Genomic DNA, 20,696 nt, shown 5'->3' on the forward strand with positions numbered 1-20,696 from the left:
ATGATATAAGTCCTGGTGTGCTCTACAGTGGACATGTATGAAATCAACGTCCTGTTCTGTAACAGAAAATCTTTTTTTGATTTGAAACCCCATAACGTTTTCCTGAGATGTTGGTTTATGAAATACAATTTGAAAAGTAGTCTATAATATAAATTTAATTATAAGTATAATTTAAATTATAATTACAATATATTATCATATTTCCATTAGAGTGCTACATTTGATCACTAAATTAATGTCAGACATTTTTAAAGACCAAGGATAAGTTGTTCCCCTTCAGGGAACTACCGCTGCGTGGAAACGCGGTGGGAACGCCTCCAGCGTAGTGCGTCTGAAGCATGAATGAAATCAGTCAATGGCGAGACGGAACGTAGTAGGCGGGTGACGGCACCGACCAGGAAACTATAAAGCACCCCAGAATCACAAGCGTGACAGCTTCTGTTACTTCAGCAGCGCTCTGTGTGTGTGAAATCTGTCGATTGTGTTTGTCTGTCTCTAGTTGTTACTAGGCAGGAGTTTATCACTATATATATATATATATCATATATTATATAAAAAAAAAACACGAGCATGGCGAGCGAGCAGCAATATAGAAAGTGTGTTCCCCCCTGTACTCGTTACATCACAGGCGGGGATTCACACCAACTATGTGTTGCTTGTTTAGGAGTGCAGCATGCCCAGTCAGCTCTCGAGGGGGCTGATTGTGAGCATTGCGAGCGTCTTCCATTACGGACGCTGCGCTCCCGGCGATCGCTCTTTGAGGAGGGCGGTTCGCTGCGCGCGCCCCGCGGCTCGGGTCCCGCTTCTGCTGAGGCAGAGCGGCGGCGTCAGTCGTGGGGTTCGCAAATGGATCTCACCGAGGGGATTGAGACGGGCCCCGCCCTATCTCATCCTTCACCGGCGAGATCTAGCGCCTCTACCCCTGGTGCAGAAGCACGCTCTGCGGTTACTTCTGCCCAGGCTGAGGCGCAAGAATTTCGACTATCCAGTTCTGAGGAGCTGGATGTTGAAAGTGTTGAGACAGAGGAGACTGAAGACTCTTCACTTCATTCTCCAGCTGAAGAGGAGCTGTTTGATGTTTTATCTCGTGCTGTTGAAAAGCTCAGCATTGAGTGGCCACTAGATAGGCAGGAGTCTCGTCAGAAAAGTAAATTAGATGAGAGATTTCTGCCATCTCGCGCTCAGCCTTCACGCCGGTGTCTGCCGTTCTTCCCGGACCTTCACACTGAGGTGTCGAGGTCCTGGGCATGACCAGCTTCATCTAGAATTTATACCAACCAATCTAATGCATACGCTAATATTATGGGAGCGAAATCGTTTGGTTATGTGTCGATGCCGAGGGTGGAGCTATCTCTCTCCCGAATCGGCATCGTCATTTAAGGCACCGGCTCTCCCCACCAGACCTCTTAAAAATACATCAGCGCTGGTGGGGAAGGCATTCTCGGCGGCAGGTCAGGCAGCAGCGTGTTTACATACGATGTCAATCTTGCAAGCATATCAAGCTGATCTGTTGGAAGACGTTAGTAAGGGGGGTGAGATTTCTGCTGACACTGTGAGAGAGCTTCGTCAGGCAGCAGATCTTTCTCTCCGGGCCACCAAGGAGATGGCTAGATCTATTGGCTGGTCTATGGCAGCCCTGGTGGCCACGGAGAGGCATGTATGGTTGAACCAGACACAAATGAAAGAGAGAGAAAAGTCATTTCTTTTAGATGCTACGCTTTCTCCTTCGGGCCTCTTCGGTGACGCAGTTAATACTGTCATCGAGAGGTTCCAGGAGGAGAAAAAGCAGTCTGCGGTGTTTCAAAAATGTATCCCCCTGAAGGTCAAGATTCCCGGGGCTGCTGAACGTAAAGGGCAGCCCCAGCCGTCGAGTAGCTCCTCGAAAAGAGCGCAGCAAAAACAGAGCGTCGCGTCTCGTGCCCCCCCTCAGAGAAATTGGAGGGACGAGACGGGGCGCTCTCAGGCGCGGCCTTCTCGCAATAGGGCTGTTCTGAGGACAGTCATTATCGCTAAGAAGGCCGCGTCTAAAAAGAAGTCCTGACGCCATAAATGTCAGGACTCTGAGGGTGGCCCCCTCCGAGGGAGATCGGAGAACACCTCATCATACGGTGCCCTTTCTCTCTCGGTACCCTCAGGGGTCCGTTCTGTCAACCCTGCCCTTGTGCCAGGGCACAGAAGGACCCGGCGAGTGCTTTCCCGAGGGATGCTCGCCCCCTCCGAGGAGGGCTCTGGAGTGCTCAGACCAGTCGCTCCCTGCCGGTGCGCTGTTACAGGGCGCTGTGTCTGTCACTCAGAATATTCAACCAGAGGCCAGTCTTGAGAGGCTGGTACCCTAGGTGGATTTTCTGGTGGAGTGGAAAAATCTTCCCAATGTGTCTCAGTGGGTCCTGCACACGATCGAAAGAGGTTACGCTATACAGTTCAGGTCTCGTCCGCCTCGGTTCAGAGGGGTCCTTCCCACTGTGGTGGGGCCCGAGCAGGCTCTGGTGATGGAACAGGAGGTTATGACTCTTCTGCAAAAAGGAGCTATAGAACGGGTACCTCCTCCCAGCAGGGAGTCAGGTTATTACAGCCGATACTTCATTGTTCCAAAGAAAGACGGGGGGTTGCGTCCGATTTTAGATCTGATTCTTTTAAATCGCACTGTAGGAAAGCTCAAGTTCAAGATGCTCACTCTCAAACAGATCGTGTCACAAATCAGGTCAGAGGACTGGTTTGTCACGATAGATCTGAAGGACGCCTACTTCCATGTGTCTATTCTTCCTCAACATCGTAAAAAAAACTGAGGTTCGCTTTCGGGGGCGAAGCGTACCAGTATCAGGTTCTTCCGTTCGGCCTAGCACTGTCACCCCGAACGTTCACGAAATGTATGGATGCGGCTCTAGCTCCTCTGCGTTTACAGGGCATCCGCATTCTGAATTACATCGACGATTGGTTGATTTTAGCTCAATCACAGTCTCAGGCGGTTCGGCATCGAGATGTCGTTCTCGCTCACATCAAGAAATTGGGGTTGAGGCTCAACGCCAAGAAGAGTGTGCTTTCTCCAGTACAGAGATCCACTTTTCTCGGTGTGGTGTGGGATTCGACGACGATGCAGGCACAGCTTTCCCCTGCTCGTATTGCTTTGATTCTCGCTGCAGTAAATCAGATCAAGCTAGGCCAGTCACTCACTGTAAAACAGTTCCAGAGACTGTTAGGTCTCATGGCAGCAGCGTCCAACGTTATTCCTTTTGGCCTATTGCACATGAGACCGCTTCAGTGGTGGCTCAGAACCAAGGGATTCTCCCCGAGGGGAAATCCGCTCCGCACGATCATGAGTTTGCGACGGTGTCTTCGCGCCCTGGTTATGTGGAAAGATCCTCGGTTCTTGTCCCAAGGTCTCGTGCTGGGAGCTCCTTGTCGTCGTGTAACGCTAACGACGGATGCTTCCCTCACGGGCTGGGGGGCGATCATGAGTGGTCGCCCAGCTCAGGGTCTGTGGCAGGACCATCATCTCTCGTGGCACATAAACTGTCTAGAAATGTTGGCAGTGTTTCGGGCTCTGAAACACTTCCTCCCAGACCTGAGGGGCCACCATGTGCTTGTCCGCTCAGACAACACATCGGTGGTCTCTTACATAAACCATCAGAGGGGTCTGCGGTCGCGCCCATTATTCAAGCTAGCTCGTCAGATCCTTCTATGGTCCCAGGGGAAACTTCTGTCTTTGAGAACGATTTATCTCCCGGGGTGTCTGAATCGGGGGGCAGACATCCTGTCGAGGCAGGGGCCGAGGCCCGGCGAATGGAGACTTCACCCCGATGTGGTGGAGCTCCTTTGGGAACATTTCGGTCGTGCCGAGGTAGACGTATTCGCTTCCCGAGAGACATCACACTGTCCTCTGTGGTTCTCTCTCAGCCATCCAGCCCCGCTGGGGTTGGACGCTATGGTACAGGTGTGGCCGAGGTCACGTCTGTATGCATTTCCCCCGATTGCTCTGCTCCCAGGAGTTCTGGAAAGGGTTCGCCGGGACGGAGTCAGCCTACTCCTGATAGCCCCGTTCTGGCCGGCCCGAGTATGGTTTTCGGACCTTGTGTCCCTCCTCGACGGCTCTCCCCTGGAGATTCCGATCAGGAGGGACCTACTATCTCAGGCGAGTGGGTCGATCCTTCACCCCCGCCCAGAGCTATGGAGACTGTGGGCCTGGGCTCAGCTCATAGAATCCGGTCTCTCGACTGAGGTCGTTGAGACAATTCTCCAATCCAGAGCTCCCGCTACAAGGAGGCTATATGCCGCGAGGTGGAAACTTTTCACCTCTTGGTGTGGAGGGCGCCAACAGGACCCAGTTAACTGCCCAGTTGGTACAGTGCTGGAGTTCCTGCAGGACCGTCTCTCCACGGGGTTATCCCACTCCACACTGAAGGTGTACGTGGCGGCCCTGGCTGCTTACCACGCCCCTTTGAGTGGAGTTTCTCTTGGGAGACACCCACTTATATCTCGCTTCCTTCGTGGCACTTTGAGGCTGAGGCCAGCAGTACGCACGAGGGTGCCATCATGGGACTTGGCCATCGTCTTAGACCTCTCCCTAGCTCCTTTCGAGCCCCTTGAAGAGGTTTCTGAGAAGTTCCTTACTCTCAAAACTATTTTTCTGCTTGCCATTTCGTCTCTCAAAAGGATTGGAGACATTCAAGCGCTCTCGGTTGCTCCCTCGTGCCTGGAATTTTCACCTGGCATGGCTAAGGCCTTCCTCTATCCTAGGCCAGGTTATGTTCCAAAAGTTCCAACTACTGTAGTTAGACCTGTCATACTGCAGGCTTTTTGTCCTCCTCCGTTTCTGACGTCGGACCAGGAGAAACTTAATTTGCTCTGCCCTGTTCGGGCTCTAGATGCGTATGTCCACAGAGCTGCCCTCGAGGCCATCTCACTTTCTTACGAGTCGGTCGGTCAGCCTTCACCTTTGGCTGTACGGGCTCACTCCACCCGGAGTATGGCTGCTTCTATAGCTCTCCTTTCGGGAGTTTCTCTTCAGGACGTTTGTGATGCGGCAGGCTGGTCCTCACCGCACACATTCGTCAGGTTTTATGGTCTTGATTTTAGCTCCACTCCTGGGGCGCAAGTTCTTTCGTCAGCCTGTGCGCTTTGATTTTCACACTACAGAGACTTGCTCGTATGGCGACGTGGGTATTGCGTTCCCACCGCGTTTCCATGCAGCGGTAGTTCCCTGAAGGGGAACGTCCCGGGTTACGTATGTAACCCTAGTTCCCCGAAGGGAACGGACGCTGCGTGTCTTTGCCATACTCCCGGCATCCCCTTGGATCGCTTGCTTCAGTAACATCAGAAGCTGTCACGCTTGTGATTCTGGGGTGCTTTATAGTTTCCTGGTCGGTGACGTCACCTGCCTACTACGTTCCATCTCGCCATTGACTGATTTCATTCATGCTTCAGACGCACTACGCTGGAGGCGTTCCCACCGCGTTTCCACGCAGCGTCCGTTCCCTTCGGGGAACTAGGGTTACATACGTAACCCGGGACGTTTTCATGGTGAAACCTCCAAACATTTGGTATCTCTGAAAAGTCCTGAATGTGCTCTTTACAGGAGACCCAGGTTGTGTCATATGACATGTATGATGTCAGAGAAATTCACTAAAATATAATGTCCACTACAGTGGACAAAAGTCTATTCCTGGGTACCAGGAGGATATACACACAGAACAATGTAATTAGATGAACAATGTCAAAGTAACTGTAAAATGGCCACTAGAATTTAAAAAAAGTTCCCCCCACTTATAATGTTAGTCAAGGTTTCTTGCACCCAAGAGCAATAATTTAGTTTTAAAATTAAATTAGACTGTTAAAATAATTAGACTGACTTCACTTACAGTACTTTGTTGCTGTACTTTTGACATTATATTTATATTGTGTATATAAATGATAATTATATTAATAAATTAATAGTATTGATATAATACTATTAATTATAATACATAATTAATAATAACTGTTTGAAATATTATTATAGTAGAATAGTATTATTAAGTATATTGAATAGTGTAGTATTATATTTAAATGACCTCCAGTACGATTGACTGTCATCCGTGTATCAGTGTAGTTCATACTTCATCAGTGGTTCTGAATACTGAGTAGGGTTGCTATGTATATTAAATGGGCAATCACATGTTGCTGTACTCATGACATCATTATTATGATCGGCTCTGATCTATGTGATTTTTCTCAAAGTGCTGCCATTACTGCTGGTTATTATTAAAGTCTGTAGAGTCTTCACTAGAACTGTCTGAAAATATGCATGAGATTTACAACAGATTTGCCCGTGAGCCATGTGCAAAGTTAATATTTTCTATTTCCTCATAAATTATGCGAGAATCTGTAAAAATGAAATGATCCCTGATGAAATTGCATTTTTTATTTTCTTGACTAGATATTGTTCCAAGGCTTCAGGAAATGTGCATTAATTAATCAACAGGTTGTTTTTAATTAATTTAATTCGAGACAGGGTTTATTTTACTGTTTAATTCATGAATCACATAATGTGATTTTGTGAAGGACCATCTTCATTTTCTCTGCTTGCATCAAAAAAACACTCTCTCAACCCTTTGCTCAGAAATTGCCCTTTTTCTGTGCCACATAAAAGACATCACTCATAACCCAGGTGTGCTATAAAAAGAGCAATCACAGTCTCTCTGATCACCACTCATGTACCCTCATGTCAATCATATTTTGTCTTTATGTTTCAATAAATTTCTGCGGTGAGGTGGCTCTGTGGTTCCCACTCTTATGGTTGACCTTGTTAGGCAGTCCCATAAATGCATAAAGAGCCACTTGATCTTCAACGGTTCATGTTCTCGTGCTTGATGTTCAGTACAAAAGAAGCCATGTTAAGTAGCGCTTCAGATTTTGGAGATGCATTGTGATGCTTCAGAAGTGTGCTATTTATACGAACACCCCCTGTGTGTCAACCCATCACAGGATTTGTTTTAAGTCAGGCAGTAATCCACTGTATGTAAATACCCTTGTCTTTTGATGTTTTAATAGAATGCCAGATTGAAGTCTGCTGCTACAAATATTAAACAAAAGACAGATGTTTAGTTTGCAAAATGTTTCTAAATGTGTCCCGCATTAATTATTCCTGCCTTAGGTTCTTGAGATAATGTTAAAGAGAGAAGCTCTTGTCCATAGGGAGGACATTTTTTAGTACACATCCATTGCACCTTAAAATCTACTGATCTGAGGTTGGAGTTCATTTAGTGCTTATAGGGCATCGGAGTGTGTTTATACTGATTTTATAATAGTCTGCAATCACTTACACAGGAATCACAATAGCAGACAACAGTGTTTAATGTGCTGGAAAGTTTTGATTGATTGTTGATTTTTGTGCATGGCCTACAGAAAATAACAAAGTATAGACTGGTGCTGTGAGACAGAAGTGCCAGTACAAAAACACATTTTTAATGCAAGTTATAATGTTATAATGCAAGCACCTGGTGGTTTAATAAAGTACTCTAATTTGTTTAGTCACAAAAATTATTTATTTGACTCACATATTTATATATATTTTTTACACTGTAAAAAAAAACTTGCTGCCTTACATTTTTATGTACAATCAACTTGTGTAAGTAATTTCAACTTAAATTACTTTCAACTGGCTTAAAAATGAGTGGAATGTAAAAACATGTAGCTGTAGCTAGGAGTTGCAGGTTGCTAGGGTGTTCTGGATGGCGGCTTGGGTGTTGCTAGGTGGATGCCAGGGCGTTCTGCTTTCTAGCACAAGCGCCCTTCCTCCAAAATTCTATAATAGAATTGCAACTGTTGGGTTCAGGAAGTAAAAACTCGTTAAAGCCGTCAGCACTCATTATTTAAGCTACATTTTTCCAAATATCGTGTTTAACAGTGGAATTCCTGGTGAAAAACATTACCCATGATGCTGTACAGAAAATTACACCAATCAGAGGGTCTAAAAAATGTATACGCTCCAAAATAGCTCTTTAGCTCCGCCCGCTCCCATGAAGCACTGTGAATGATGAAATCGAGTCGATCTACGCTCTCAAAATACTAAATTGTTTGTATTGTGTGTATATATATATATATATATATATATATATATATATGCATACTTTGCAATAAATGTAATATATATGTTTATATATATAATAAACATTTGTTAATAAGTAGTTTTCAAAAAAAAAAGGATTATGCTGTTCGCAATGCTTCATGTGATTGTAGTTCTTTCCCTCACTAAAACTGTTAAGTACACATTCTTGTACCTTTGTCTTTTTGTCAAAAACTTTTTTGTAGTGTTGTGATTCACGTAGTAGCTGATTAACTTGGTTCATGGCTTTTAACTCTTTAAAGAGATACTCCACTTTTTTTGGGAAATAGGCTCATTTTACAACTCCCCCAGAGTTAAACAGTTGAGTCTTACCGTTTTCGAATCCATTCAGCCGAACTCCGGGTCTGGCGGTACCACTTTTAGCATAGCTTAGCATAGATCATTGAATCAGACAGGACCATTAGCATCTCTTTTAAAAAAAAATGACCAAAGAGTTTAGATATTTTTCCTATTTAAAACTTAACTCTTCTTTAATTACATCGTGTACTAAGACCGACGGAAAATAAAAAGTTGTGATTTTCTTGGCTGATATGGCTAGGAACTATACTCTCATTCCTACGTAATAATCAAGAAACTTTGCTGCCATACCATGAGTCCAACAGGCGTAATGATATGACGCAGCGCCTGAAAATAGGTCTAATAGGTTAGACAAACTTAGTCCCGGTCACGTTGGAAGTCCTATAGTTTTAAATAGGAAAAATATCGAAACTCTTTGGTCATTTTTTTGAGAGAGATGCTAATGGTCCTGTCTGATTCAATGATCTATGCTAAGCTATGCTAAAAGTGGTACCGCCAGACCCGGAGATCGGTTGAATGGATTCGAAAACGGTAAAACTCAACTGTTTAACTCTGGGGGAGTTGTAAAATGAGCCTATTTCCAAAAAAAAAGTGGAGTATCCCTTTAACAGAGACTATTTTAAAATACATGTAAAAAAACTAAAAAAAACTTCTGGAACCAGCGCTGCTGAAAAAGAGGGCGGACACTGTTGCGCTCTATTCTAGATATGGTTCTGGCCCCTCCTTCAATGCTAGTGTATGTTTTTTTAATTTTTTTATTACGCAATAACTTCAGAAATCTACATGATTTCAAGTATCAATTATGTCCCTATAAACAGTGGGAGATGCATTATGTGAGGTAATTTAATATTGTTCTAAGTGCTAACTGAGAATCAGTAATAGTGATGTTTGCCTTAGAAAGTACCACTAAAAATCATTAACTTGAGTTTTTCATTGTTGTTGTTGCTATGGTCACATGCCCTTGAGAACAACCTCATTCTATTTTGAAATATTGAAAGGAACAGAGAGGTATAGGGGGGTTTCTCAGCTTGACATAAAGTTGTTGTTAAGTGGCTGCTTCCCCCCATGCAGTGATTAGATCTATCTGCGGTGTAAATGAGTTCACAGCTTCACACCACATCACTCGCTTTTGGTGTTTTTTTCTTCTTCATTCCACATATGAGTTTTGTTGTTTAATTTCGCTCCCAAACACTTTCAAGTACAAAAAAAGTTGCTAAAGCCAACTTGTATTTTTTTTTTTTTTTTTTTTTTGGTGAAAACTCCCTTGACTCCACTGTTATCTTGAGATCCAGGGGGTTGCTAACAAGTCTATAAAAACAAGAGCGTGCTTCACAACAGTCCAGGTGTTCACAGGATTTTCCCAGAAGAAGTAACCATTTCCTGATATAGAGCAAGCGATTTTTTTCTAACCTTTCAGGTCTATTGAGCTAAAGAAAATAAGGGTCACTTTCCCTAGCACTTCCAGCTAATCAAGCGATTCAGTTTTCATTACCTGCAAGCTAGCCACTTATTAAGTACAATTACACAGCAATTGTTTCATGCTGTCTCTCAGTGGGAGTGAGTGTGAGGGATGTTATTATTTTTGCATATCACAGACGTGTGTTTAGCGGTAGCGTATTCTCACCTAAGATGAGTGAGAGACAGACTATTTTCACAAGGCATCAGATCATTTGAATAGGCCGGGATTCCCTGTTTCTCAGTCTAATGGGTTTGATGCAGTTGTGAAAAGCTCACGATCATGTCAGTAATAACACCAGACATATGTTTGTCGGCTTTGACTGATGATGACAATCGTATATCATTTATTGGCCATCTCATTCTGGTTGACACGTTTGATAGTTGACTTAATCATCCTTGGCTGATTTACTAGTCCTTCACTGCATGTTGTTTTTCACAGAGATGACAGGTTCACATTTGAGTCGACGATGAGTTTTATGGTAAACTGATTCTAATTAAAATGGAAGTGCTTTTCCTCTTCCCTGTGGTCATTTGGATTGGAGACCTTTTGGGAATAAACTTCTTTTCTTTTTTTCATCTTGTTTTTAAATCTGCAAGTTTCCATACTTCTAGAGCGTTAAAGAAATTAAATTTGAAATACAATCTGCCCCTGGTGAAAGTATTCCCATCTAAAATTTGTTGTAAATCAATATTTAATAAAGAGTATTAAAGAAGAGGAAGAAAATGAGGATGGCATCATGGGAGCTGAGTTCAGTTTTATGAGCATCATTTTCAAAGAAGAGCACCACAAATATTCACCCTCTCAAATTATGAATATATATCAACATGACAGCAACATGTGTACGGTGTATATATAAATCTGTCTACCAATATCTCTGTGTATATTTGTGAGTTTATTTGACTATATCTGGCAAACAGAGTTTATTGAGGGACAACAGTATCTCTGTATTAATAGGAAAAATGATCACTTATGACTGTATGTGTACAATTGAAAAATAATTGAAAAGGACATTTCAGTTTCTGTTGTGTATTATGGTTTTCCCCATCAATTTCTTCTTTTTTTGTATATTAATGTTGTTGAGTCATAAGACTAAAAACATCTTCTACATCTTAATTCAAGGACCTCATGAAGGACATTACATTGAGTGTCGTTCTAAATTATGTGTTTTAAACAAGTTGGAAGCTATTATCCTGATGGATTATTATGTTTACTTTTGCTCCAGGATTATGCTGAGAAGGGGAAAACCTTGGCCAAAGCCCTGGAGGACCTCAAGGCCAACTTCTACTGTCAGCTGTGTGACAAACAGTATTACAAGCATCAAGAGTTTGACAACCACATCAACTCGTATGACCACGCTCACAAGCAGGTAATGGGCCTGTTGTCTGCCCCTTGAGACGTCCACTGATGCAATGCATTGCAATAATAGAGTGTTTTAGAATATGACAACAGATGGATTTTGTAGCACACATGTAAAGCACAAGACAAATGACTTCCCCTTCGACTCAGAGTCAGCGGAGTGGAGGTGGTCTTATGGAGTTTTATTTTTGGAGGCCATAGATCAAAAGCAGGCAGGACAATTGCAAGTCCTAGTGCTTTGTTGTTGTTTTTTCGTGTTGTTTATCCCCTTTTCTCAGGACAGTGTTAAACCTCTTTCCCAGCATGCTGCATAAACAAGTTAGTATGCTAGTTTTGTTGACCTGTTCTTAAGCACTGCAAATGGTTTAAGCCATAAAGCCAACATGCGTGAAGTTTTCCTGAGAATAGCTTAATAGTCTCATCCATATCCACACTGAGGCATTTGAATATTATATGCGTTTCAATATTATAAGTTAACAAAAGTGCTAGTTTGCAAACAAATCATAGAAAGCAACAAAAACATGTTTGCAGCACTGGTGTGCTTCATTCAGAAGTTAATTGACAAAAAAAAACTTTAAAAAAGTTTTACAGTTATGTATGTATGTATGGATGGATGGATGGATAGATAGATAGCAGGGTGGAAGTTCACTCCATTTCCCACAACGCATTGCGTTGTTGAATCAGTTTAAATTGTAATTGAATTCTTCAATTCTGATAAATTCTGCAGCAAACAAACATCATAACTTCAATGCAGTTTCACACTCAGTGTATGTTGATTTAAGAACTGCCAGCATCCAAAAATAGCAGTATAACCTTTAATAGCAAGTTAAAGCTTTAATTCCACCACTTGTCCTGCTGTTTGATATCGACCCTGACCCCTGTGCTCTGACTCAATCAGAAACTAAATGCATGGAGTCTCTGGGGCCTGCTGCGCTGTCAATAACAGAGCTCACTGAACTATTGACTGAACACCATCTTCGCCACCCTCCACCCATGACCTTGCTATTGAACACTGCAAAAGGAGTGAAATTAATGGATTATAAAGGAAAAAGCCACTCCCCCTCACTCTTTGATATGGGTGCTACACTTGCTAGATTGTGTCATTCAGATGTGTTCGTCGCATGGCCTCCTGTCTGCAGAGTTCAAACTATTCTACATCACCAGCACATCCTACCATTTACCTCCTCAATGAATGAGGTTGATGGATGAATAGCACAATTTCCCAGCAACCCTCTGAGGCTGGCAGAGCATGTCTGCTGAGAATATAATGGAGTATGGGAGACTCACAGACCCACAGGAAGCCTAGAGCTACAGAAAAGCCTGGTGTTCCTATCGGTGTGTGAATCATCACTGCCAAGCCTTCACTGTCAGCCTTCGACTGGTCTCAGTGTTACCTTTAATTAAGAATACATGTCCGGTCAAAAAATTACTGTGTTAAAATTTTCACTAATTCTCAAGTGACCTGTCAGTCATGTCTGCCCCCATTGTACATGAAAGGATTTCACAGGGTATTTGCAGTACTGCTCTCTCAAATCAGTCGTGTATCCTACTATAAATGATGTAACCACATCCAGTCATGTGAAATACAGGCTACATGCATTAATGGCTCATTCCGGAGCTTCTCTCGCCAAACATATTAAGAATCAATAAAGAACAGCTCCTCCAAGCAATGCACCTGAGAGTCAAATAAATATAGCCCACGCCAACCTGTTTGCTATTTTCTGCAAGAATGGCTGACAGTGAACCAGCGCAGTGGATCAGGCCTAAGTTTGCCCATACTGTGCCAGCAGAGAGTGACAAGATAGGTGCTGAAAGATAGAGGGCAGGTGCACAAAGAGACCCTATCCTGGTGGGATCAAACTAGTTACCCTGATGTGCCCACTCCACACTGAGCAGCCCTTTAACATGACAAAATGATATCTGATGTGACCGCCTCGCATTCCCCTGACTATGAGCCCCAGCCATGGTAAATGCAATCACTGAAGCCTTCTCAAATAGGAGAGGTTACAGCGCCACTGAACTGTATATAACTGTGCAACCTGAGTGGAATGCGTAATGTTGGGCCAGATGACTCTTCTTGGCTGACTGGAGAAACCATCGTTGTTTTTACTCTCAGCTATCGCTAGCACGGAATCTAACTTGCCCAAGTACAATACATAGTCCGTCCTGCAACAAAAATGCTTTTCAAAAGAGCTTGTCATCTGTCTTAAAGCTAAGCATCAACTATTAATGGATAATTGAAAGAAAGCTTTCAGGATTAATTGGATGTGATAACTGTTCTAGAGCTGGTTGTTGCTTGGAGACATCTAGTGCTTTCAAAAGGAGTGTAGTCTTTAAACACCAATAAATATCATATCCTTGTGAATTATTAATGAAAGTTAATTTAGATTATCTAACAGACCAAAGGGAGTGTACACTGCATGTACAGACATAATCCTAATCGATACATCTCACTGCCTGAGATGCATATGCGGCCTTAGCATCAGACCCTCGTGGCAGCTTCCATCAATCTTGCATTCAAAGCACAAAGCCTTTCAGACCTGGAAACAAATGCAAATTAGCATCACTGAGTTTTATCTAAAATAAATAGGACAATTTCATGGAGTTTAGCAACCTCATCCTCAGCTTCTTTTTATTTGCACAGAAAATGGATTTGATGAAACATAACATTGGTGTGCAAACACCTTAATTACCTTCCTTCTCTCTTGAAGAGATTTTTAATCTTTTTTGTTGTGTATCCCTCAATGTGTGATACACAGCGATACCCCAGTCTTCGTAATGAAAGGTTGTTAAAGCATGGAAAAAAGATTCATGGTCTCAAAGAGGATTAATATTTAAATAGCTTTTGTTGCTTTGACGTAGTTGACATACTAAGATAGGTGAATGAATGAGAGATTCTTTGTCCCCCCTCAGAGGCTGAAGGAACTGAAGCAGAGAGAGTTTGCCCGCAACGTGGCCTCCAAATCGAGGAAGGATGAGAGGAAACAGGAGAGAGCTCTCAGACGCCTACATGAGCTTGCTGAACAACGCAGAGAGGTGCAATGGTGGGGGACGTTTTGTTAAATTGTTATTTCCATATTTATATACAATGTGCAAGTGTATACATATATAGAATGGGGTCTAAAAGTCAAGAAAATCTGCTCTTTTTCTTTCTTCTTCTTTTAATGTTCTATTCTTTTAAACATGGAAATAAAGATAATAATATTTAAAAGTTAAATAAAGATGGAGAGATTCTGCACTATTTAAGTCACTGATCAAACAAGCCCTTTTTTCACATTGATAATGTTCACTTATTTGTATAAAATGTCAGATGTTCTTGCTTCCATTGAAGCACATGAAGCACAAGATGTAATTTGATTCTGAAGTCATTTTTGGATACCATGGCATAATCATCTTGTTTCCCTGTGGAGTCCGATCCTCATTATCATCCCCTTTTTTGGTTAGTTAAAAGTGTAAATGAACCTGGCACATGCATTTCATGATTTTGTCTTTCTTTTCTTCCTCTTTTCTGATGCAGTGCCCCAGGAAGTGGCCCTATGTTTAAGTCTACTACAGTGGCAGTGGAGGGTTCTTTCAGGGAGTCCTGCTGTGATGATGCCCAAGAAGAGAACCACAGCTGTGCGGCTCAAGATTCAGGGGGTCAGATCCATTCCAGCAGTTGTGGCTTAGCTAGTAAGCAGTCATTGTGGCCATACAATGGCAGGGCCAAAAAGCAAACTTTCAGACGCAAAATTGCATTCTCTTTTTCCTTTCCAAAGAAAGCGTCTGTTAAGCTTGAGTCATCAGCGGCGGTTTTCTGTGAGAGTATAGAGGAGGGATCGATGGAGCGGAGCCGTAGACAAAGACTCAGAGCACCCCCTGTCGAGCTTGACCTCCCCAGCTCCCCCATGGAGGAAAAAGTACTAAATTGTGAGGAGGCAATTTACAGCACTGGCACACAGCAGGGCAAGCACTTCCAAGAAAGTGACAGCACCGGAAGTCAGGGGTCATCAGATATCCCTGTGGCGAGGGAGAACCCCTCGTCAACGGCCTCAGATTTGTGTGCTTTGCTCGTTTACTCAGAGGATGTGCCCAGTCCTGCCGTGTCCCTCATAAACACTTCCCCCTTTCGTTTAAACAGTGCTGATATTGTTCTTGACTCTGAGGACTCTGTTGAGAGCCTGAAAAGCAGCATTGCTGAAAGCAAACCTGATACCTCTGAGGATGTGACAGTAGAGGAGAACAGCATTACAGAGGAGGGGCACTCAACCATCATTGAGCCTCCGGAAAAGACTTTCTCAGATATGTCACCTAAGAACGATTCTGCTCAAAAACAAGAACAAGTGGAGGATGCAACTGCAAAGACAACTTCCCCTTTCACAAAACCCAGCCAGCCTTTTTTCTCTGTCCTAAGCAGAGATGGTAACACCATCTTCCAGTGGCCCTCCGAGATGGTGACCTTCACAAGGACAGAGCCATCCCTGTCTTTCAGTTGCAACCCCCTCCATTTTGACTTCAAGAGGTCACGGATTAGAAGGTCTGCTGATACTCAGGAGATGACTGAGCTCAAAACTGATGAGGAATTATCTGTCTGCTCAGGTTTCAAATCCTGCCACTCTGACAAGCACATTGAGGAATCCACAGCCAGCCACAGAAACAGTCCCAGCGAAGGACCTGAAGGCAAGGTCAGAAAGTGTTATCAGTTTTCAAGTGACACAGAGAGTTGTGTCAGGCTGAAAACACATGACAGGTGTAGACATTCCAAAGATTGGATTCATGCAAGTAAGAGGGCTGAAAAGAAATTGCGGACCAGGGATCGACGTCATTACAGAAGCCACTGCAAAAGGAAGCGAAGGAGGCGGAAGAGGAAGAGAGACAGATACCGGGAAACAGAGAGCAATATGGTGAAATCTAAGAAATTCCACAGACGACCTGAGTGTGTGGAAGGACTTGATAGCCAATTTAGAGGCACCACTTCACAGCAAGTGCATCCATTAGAGAAGTCAAAGCAATCAGCTCAAAATCAGACTGAGGACAGCAGCACAGCTCCCGTAGTTGAGGAAGGGGTGGGAGGCATGAGGCAGGAGGCAACAGCCGATGAAAACGGCTCAGCAGGCTGCATCATTCTCTCTGATGAGTTCTGTGCTGATGGTGAAAAGGTGCTTAGGAACAGCAGGGAAAAGCCTGACAATCCAACTGCAGGGGAGCTGACGACCATTGGACAGTGTTCTCGCAGCCAGGAAACATCTCACTCTCAGAGATCCAGTGTAGCCGAAGGGTGCAGAGAGGAGACACCTTCATCACCAGAGACTAACAGAGATGGACCATGTGAAGGACAAATTTCTAAAAGACGACGAACAGATTCTCTAAGTGATGTAGATGAGTCTTACGACTCCTATCAGTCACCGGCAGAAATTTCTGATGGGTGCTCAGAACTTACCTGTTGTAAGCATGGGATTATGAGGAAAAGAAAGAGGCGGTCACATGTCCAAGATCAAACTCCATGCCTTGCAAATGAATGTACCGCTGTTAAAAACAGTGTTCTGGAAGAAAAGGACAAAGCTGTGGAGGAGTCAAGCCTGAAATGCCTTGTTTTAAAAGGCGTGTGTGACAGCTCGAATGGGTCAGACCAAATCTCATGCAGTATTGATGATGTAGAGAGCAGTGCGGTTGGTCCTCAGACATTTACTTCCATTAGCAGTGCCCTGGGTCATACTGTGGTGGAGAGCAGTGACTGGCAACGGAGCGCCTCCTCTCAGATCAATGCTTCATGCACCAAGGGCAGTCTAACTCTACTAGAAACAGATTCAAAGCTCTCAGAAGAACCAACAAAGGAGAATAGTAATATCCTTAGTAGCGAGTCTAAGGCAGCACAAACGCACTTAAAGAACTGTAACAAGTATTCAGCGGCTGCTCAGGCCTGCCTGCTCGATGTGAGAGAGTTAGCCCTGCAGAGGACTGAAAAAGCTACTCACGAAAAATCATGTCAGCACAGCATTCAAACCCCGCCGCAGAGATTTCACCTAGGCATTCAGGCTGAGGAGAAGTTGAGCAGGGAGTGCTTCCACACCACCAGCAGCCTGTTCCAACCCTCTGCATCTTTTCAGGCCCCCTCAGAAAGCATGGAGAGACACTGTCTCCTGCAGATCCAGAGTCATGGACAGGTGCTACACCAGCAGATGTTCCCCACCAAGATCAAATCTGTCCTGTCCAGGCCTCATATGCCCATGTCATCTGCTGTCCTTCATCCAGTTCACCTGCCATCCTCCTTGCCTTCTGGCTCCATCACAATACGGCACACCATACTACAGCACCACACCGCTTTCCTGCCCCCACAACCCCCTATTTACCCCCAGGTAGTGCCTGTTTCTCGACTCCCCCTGGGGCCAGAGATCTGTCGGCCCACTGCACCTCCCTTCGTGACCCCTCAGCAGGTATCGGTAGTGGCACCCCCTAGTATTCACCCAATGACTGTGACGTTTCATGCCCTGCCACGACCTGCCATGTTTCCGCCCATGTTGCCCCCTCATCACGCTGTCATTCCCCTTCAGCCTCTCTTCTAGCTGTGTGTAATAAAATGTATTTTGTACTGCAGTAGCGAGAGAAACATCTGCAGCACTGCTTCCTTAGTAAGAATTTTGAGATAGAAAGTTTTCTTTGGGTAACATACAAAAGAGTAGAATTTGCAGTTTGAGAAGGATGCTGTTTCTGTGCCATGTTGTCAGTAGAGATTCTTGCAGACACTTTTATTAGAAAATATATAACTCACCTACCTGATTAAGTCCAATACCTATTTTATTACGATTTGTTGTTAAGAAGATTTTAACAGATTTTAATCATCTTAAAGGCCATCGTTTTGTTGGATCAAGAGCAGCATGATTATTCGGAACACAATTTAGGTGCACATCTTTGTAGAAATAAATGATAAAATATTATAAATACATATGTGCGCTTTAGTCTATATATACAAAGATAATTACAAAATAATGTTATAATAATAATAATATATACAATAACAATAGAATATATGATGGTTGCATCCGGTATATAGTAAAATGAAAACAGGAAGTTCTAAAGGGTCAAAGTGTTATTATGTGCAGTTTACAGAGCTCCATAGTAAACCTGCAGAGAATTGATGTAACACAGACATTCTTCATATGTGACAGCATTTAAAATGAATCACACTGGCACTAGTGTATGAGAATAATTACTACTTTAAATATAATGCTGCTGTACCCGTCAGGCTAGCGGAATGCAGCAAAATAGTGCTATGCACCATGTGCTACAACAGCATTGTGTTGAACACATACATAATGCTCATTTTTATGAGTAGTTTTTATGCAAATCAAAATGCCCATAGCATGTAATGGGGAAACTGAATGTCCCTGTCGAAAGCTGAACTGATATGGGCAAATTATATTTCTTATTTAGCTAATTCTGATCAACCTCAGTGCAGTGAATAAACAAACAGAATTATGGTTAAGTTCAGACTACAGAATGTGTTATGTGTGGTTTAATATGTACTCCAAATTGTAGATCTTACATGCTGTTGCCTAATATATTTGAAAAGAAGCACAAAAATTACCAAGTGCAAATCCATATATGGGTGTTTCCTGTATCCCTCATATTGTAACCTGCTTGGATTAGGAGAACATAGACTAGATCTATCTGTAGAACATGGAGTACCCTGCCCTGTAGCAGTTTTTGAAGGATTTTTATTATTCTTAGCATATCTTTTTTTTTATCCAGTGTGTAAATCTGATTGGTTTACATATCCAAAAACGACCAAATGGCCTGCCTTGTGGAGCTAAAGTTAACATTTACAGTTATTCAAAGTAAGCATATACAACTAAGCCAATTCCCCTTCTCAATTCATTAATATTATTGGTTTGATTTACATATTTCATGTAAAAAATTTAAAATAAAAAATTACAAGCCTTGGTGATAAAATTCTGGTAATATGATTAATTCTAACAAATATTTAACTGAACTTTAGTGAAATCCTGCTTCAGGGTGACTTCAAAACAGAAGTGTGGTTTTGTTAGCAAAGCATTCAATTTCTCCTGCTTGCATCAGATGAAAGAAGAGACTAAACTCAAGAGAAGGATTCATTTACTTATTTAAAATACTAACTTCTAAGACACTTGAATCCAAAAGCAAGTCAAGTTAGCTAGTGAAGAACAGTTAAAATTCTGTGTCTTTGAATTCTCACAATCCTTTCATTTTCAAAGGAGATGTGTTGAACTGGAATTAATGACTTAGTTTTGTGGATTTTGCAAATAGCCATATGGAAAGTAGACTGTACTTAATTCTTGATAATTATGCTCAACCATATGTTTTTTTTTATTTTATTTTTTTATTAGATATCTTTTTATTTAAAACAGAAAAATGAATAAATAAAAGGCTATACAGCTCCACAATAATATTTCACCACTTCTAGTGAACAGGACTCAAGGTTATTTCAAATTAATCAATAATGACAACATTAATACATATTAACAGGTAATAGCTGTATTCGATGCCTAATGAATAAATATTAATAATGAATTTGTTAATGTGAAGTAGACGGATTCTATTAGAAATGTAGCAATGGAGAAATTTAAGCAAAGCTGCAGTCTATTTAGTTTTTTTCTGGATATCCTAAAATCATGTAATTTCATTACTTAATATTCAAATTTGCATTGAAATGAGGTGGTATATGAGAATAAAAAGTGGTGTAGAGAAAGAGAGAGACTGGTGTTTTTGTAACATCTGTTCAACAAAGCCCTGAATACCACCAGATTGCTCCTTCTTAAATCACGCTGATTCTTAAACCCTAAACACATAGGAAATTGTGTAAATGCACAATGTTAATGTTTTTTTTTCCCCGCAGTAAAAAAAAACAAACAAAAAAAAACATGCTTTGGAAAATTGTATATGCTGTAAATCAGTACTATTTATAAATCATGTAATATGTAATGTACATGTACATATGTTTTGTTTTTATTGTGCCAGGTACCCTGTATGTATGAATTATTTAGATAAGATAAAAACAACTATGTTTTTTACGCCACTTTGCCAACTGAATGATGCTAAAGTACTATGTAATAAAACAAAGAAACGAGCACTTGCTTTCTTGTGTGTCCATTTAAAATGTGTTTTTGGGTTCACCACACACTCAGGTGAAAAAAAGGCCACAGTATATGACTACAAACACACTGGAAATGCATGCTTTTTGAAGCTGGGGAAAATCCAGGGTTTTTGTCACTGCTAGGAAAGAACTGTTGAATATTTCATCTTAAGGTCTTGCACAAGCGATGCAGAGGTTATTGAGTGAGACAGCCGTGGTCATTTTCTAGCAACTTTGAGGCAGTGTTAGACCATCGGAAGCTTGAGCTTCTAGTACGCGAGGCTTAAAATTCACACTCCAGTCGGCAGTTTCCTGCAGCAGCTCTCTGAGAGAGTGACATCATTATGCAGAATTATTCTGCCATCCTGTATGAGACTGATTAGCTCAGATGTTCC

The 20,696-nt window shown here is 42.5% G+C and overlaps 1 protein-coding gene across 1 annotated transcript in view; it reads left to right on the forward strand.

Annotated features, from left to right (window-relative positions):
- Nucleotides 1–20,298, forward strand: part of znf804a (zinc finger protein 804A) — a 58,943-nt gene extending 38,645 nt beyond the window's left edge. The window contains exons 2-4 of the mRNA XM_082175668.1: nucleotides 11,080–11,223; nucleotides 14,127–14,257; nucleotides 14,731–20,298. Of these exons, the coding sequence (XP_082031794.1) occupies nucleotides 11,080–11,223; nucleotides 14,127–14,257; nucleotides 14,731–17,755 (3,300 nt within the window). The 3' untranslated portion in view covers nucleotides 17,756–20,298. The remainder of the gene's footprint in view (nucleotides 1–11,079; nucleotides 11,224–14,126; nucleotides 14,258–14,730) is intronic.
- Nucleotides 20,299–20,696: the final 398 nt, after the last annotated feature.

Source organism: Leuciscus leuciscus, assembly GCF_965113295.1.
Source record: "Leuciscus leuciscus genome assembly, chromosome: 7".
Classification (NCBI taxonomy): domain Eukaryota; kingdom Metazoa; phylum Chordata; class Actinopteri; order Cypriniformes; family Leuciscidae; genus Leuciscus; species Leuciscus leuciscus.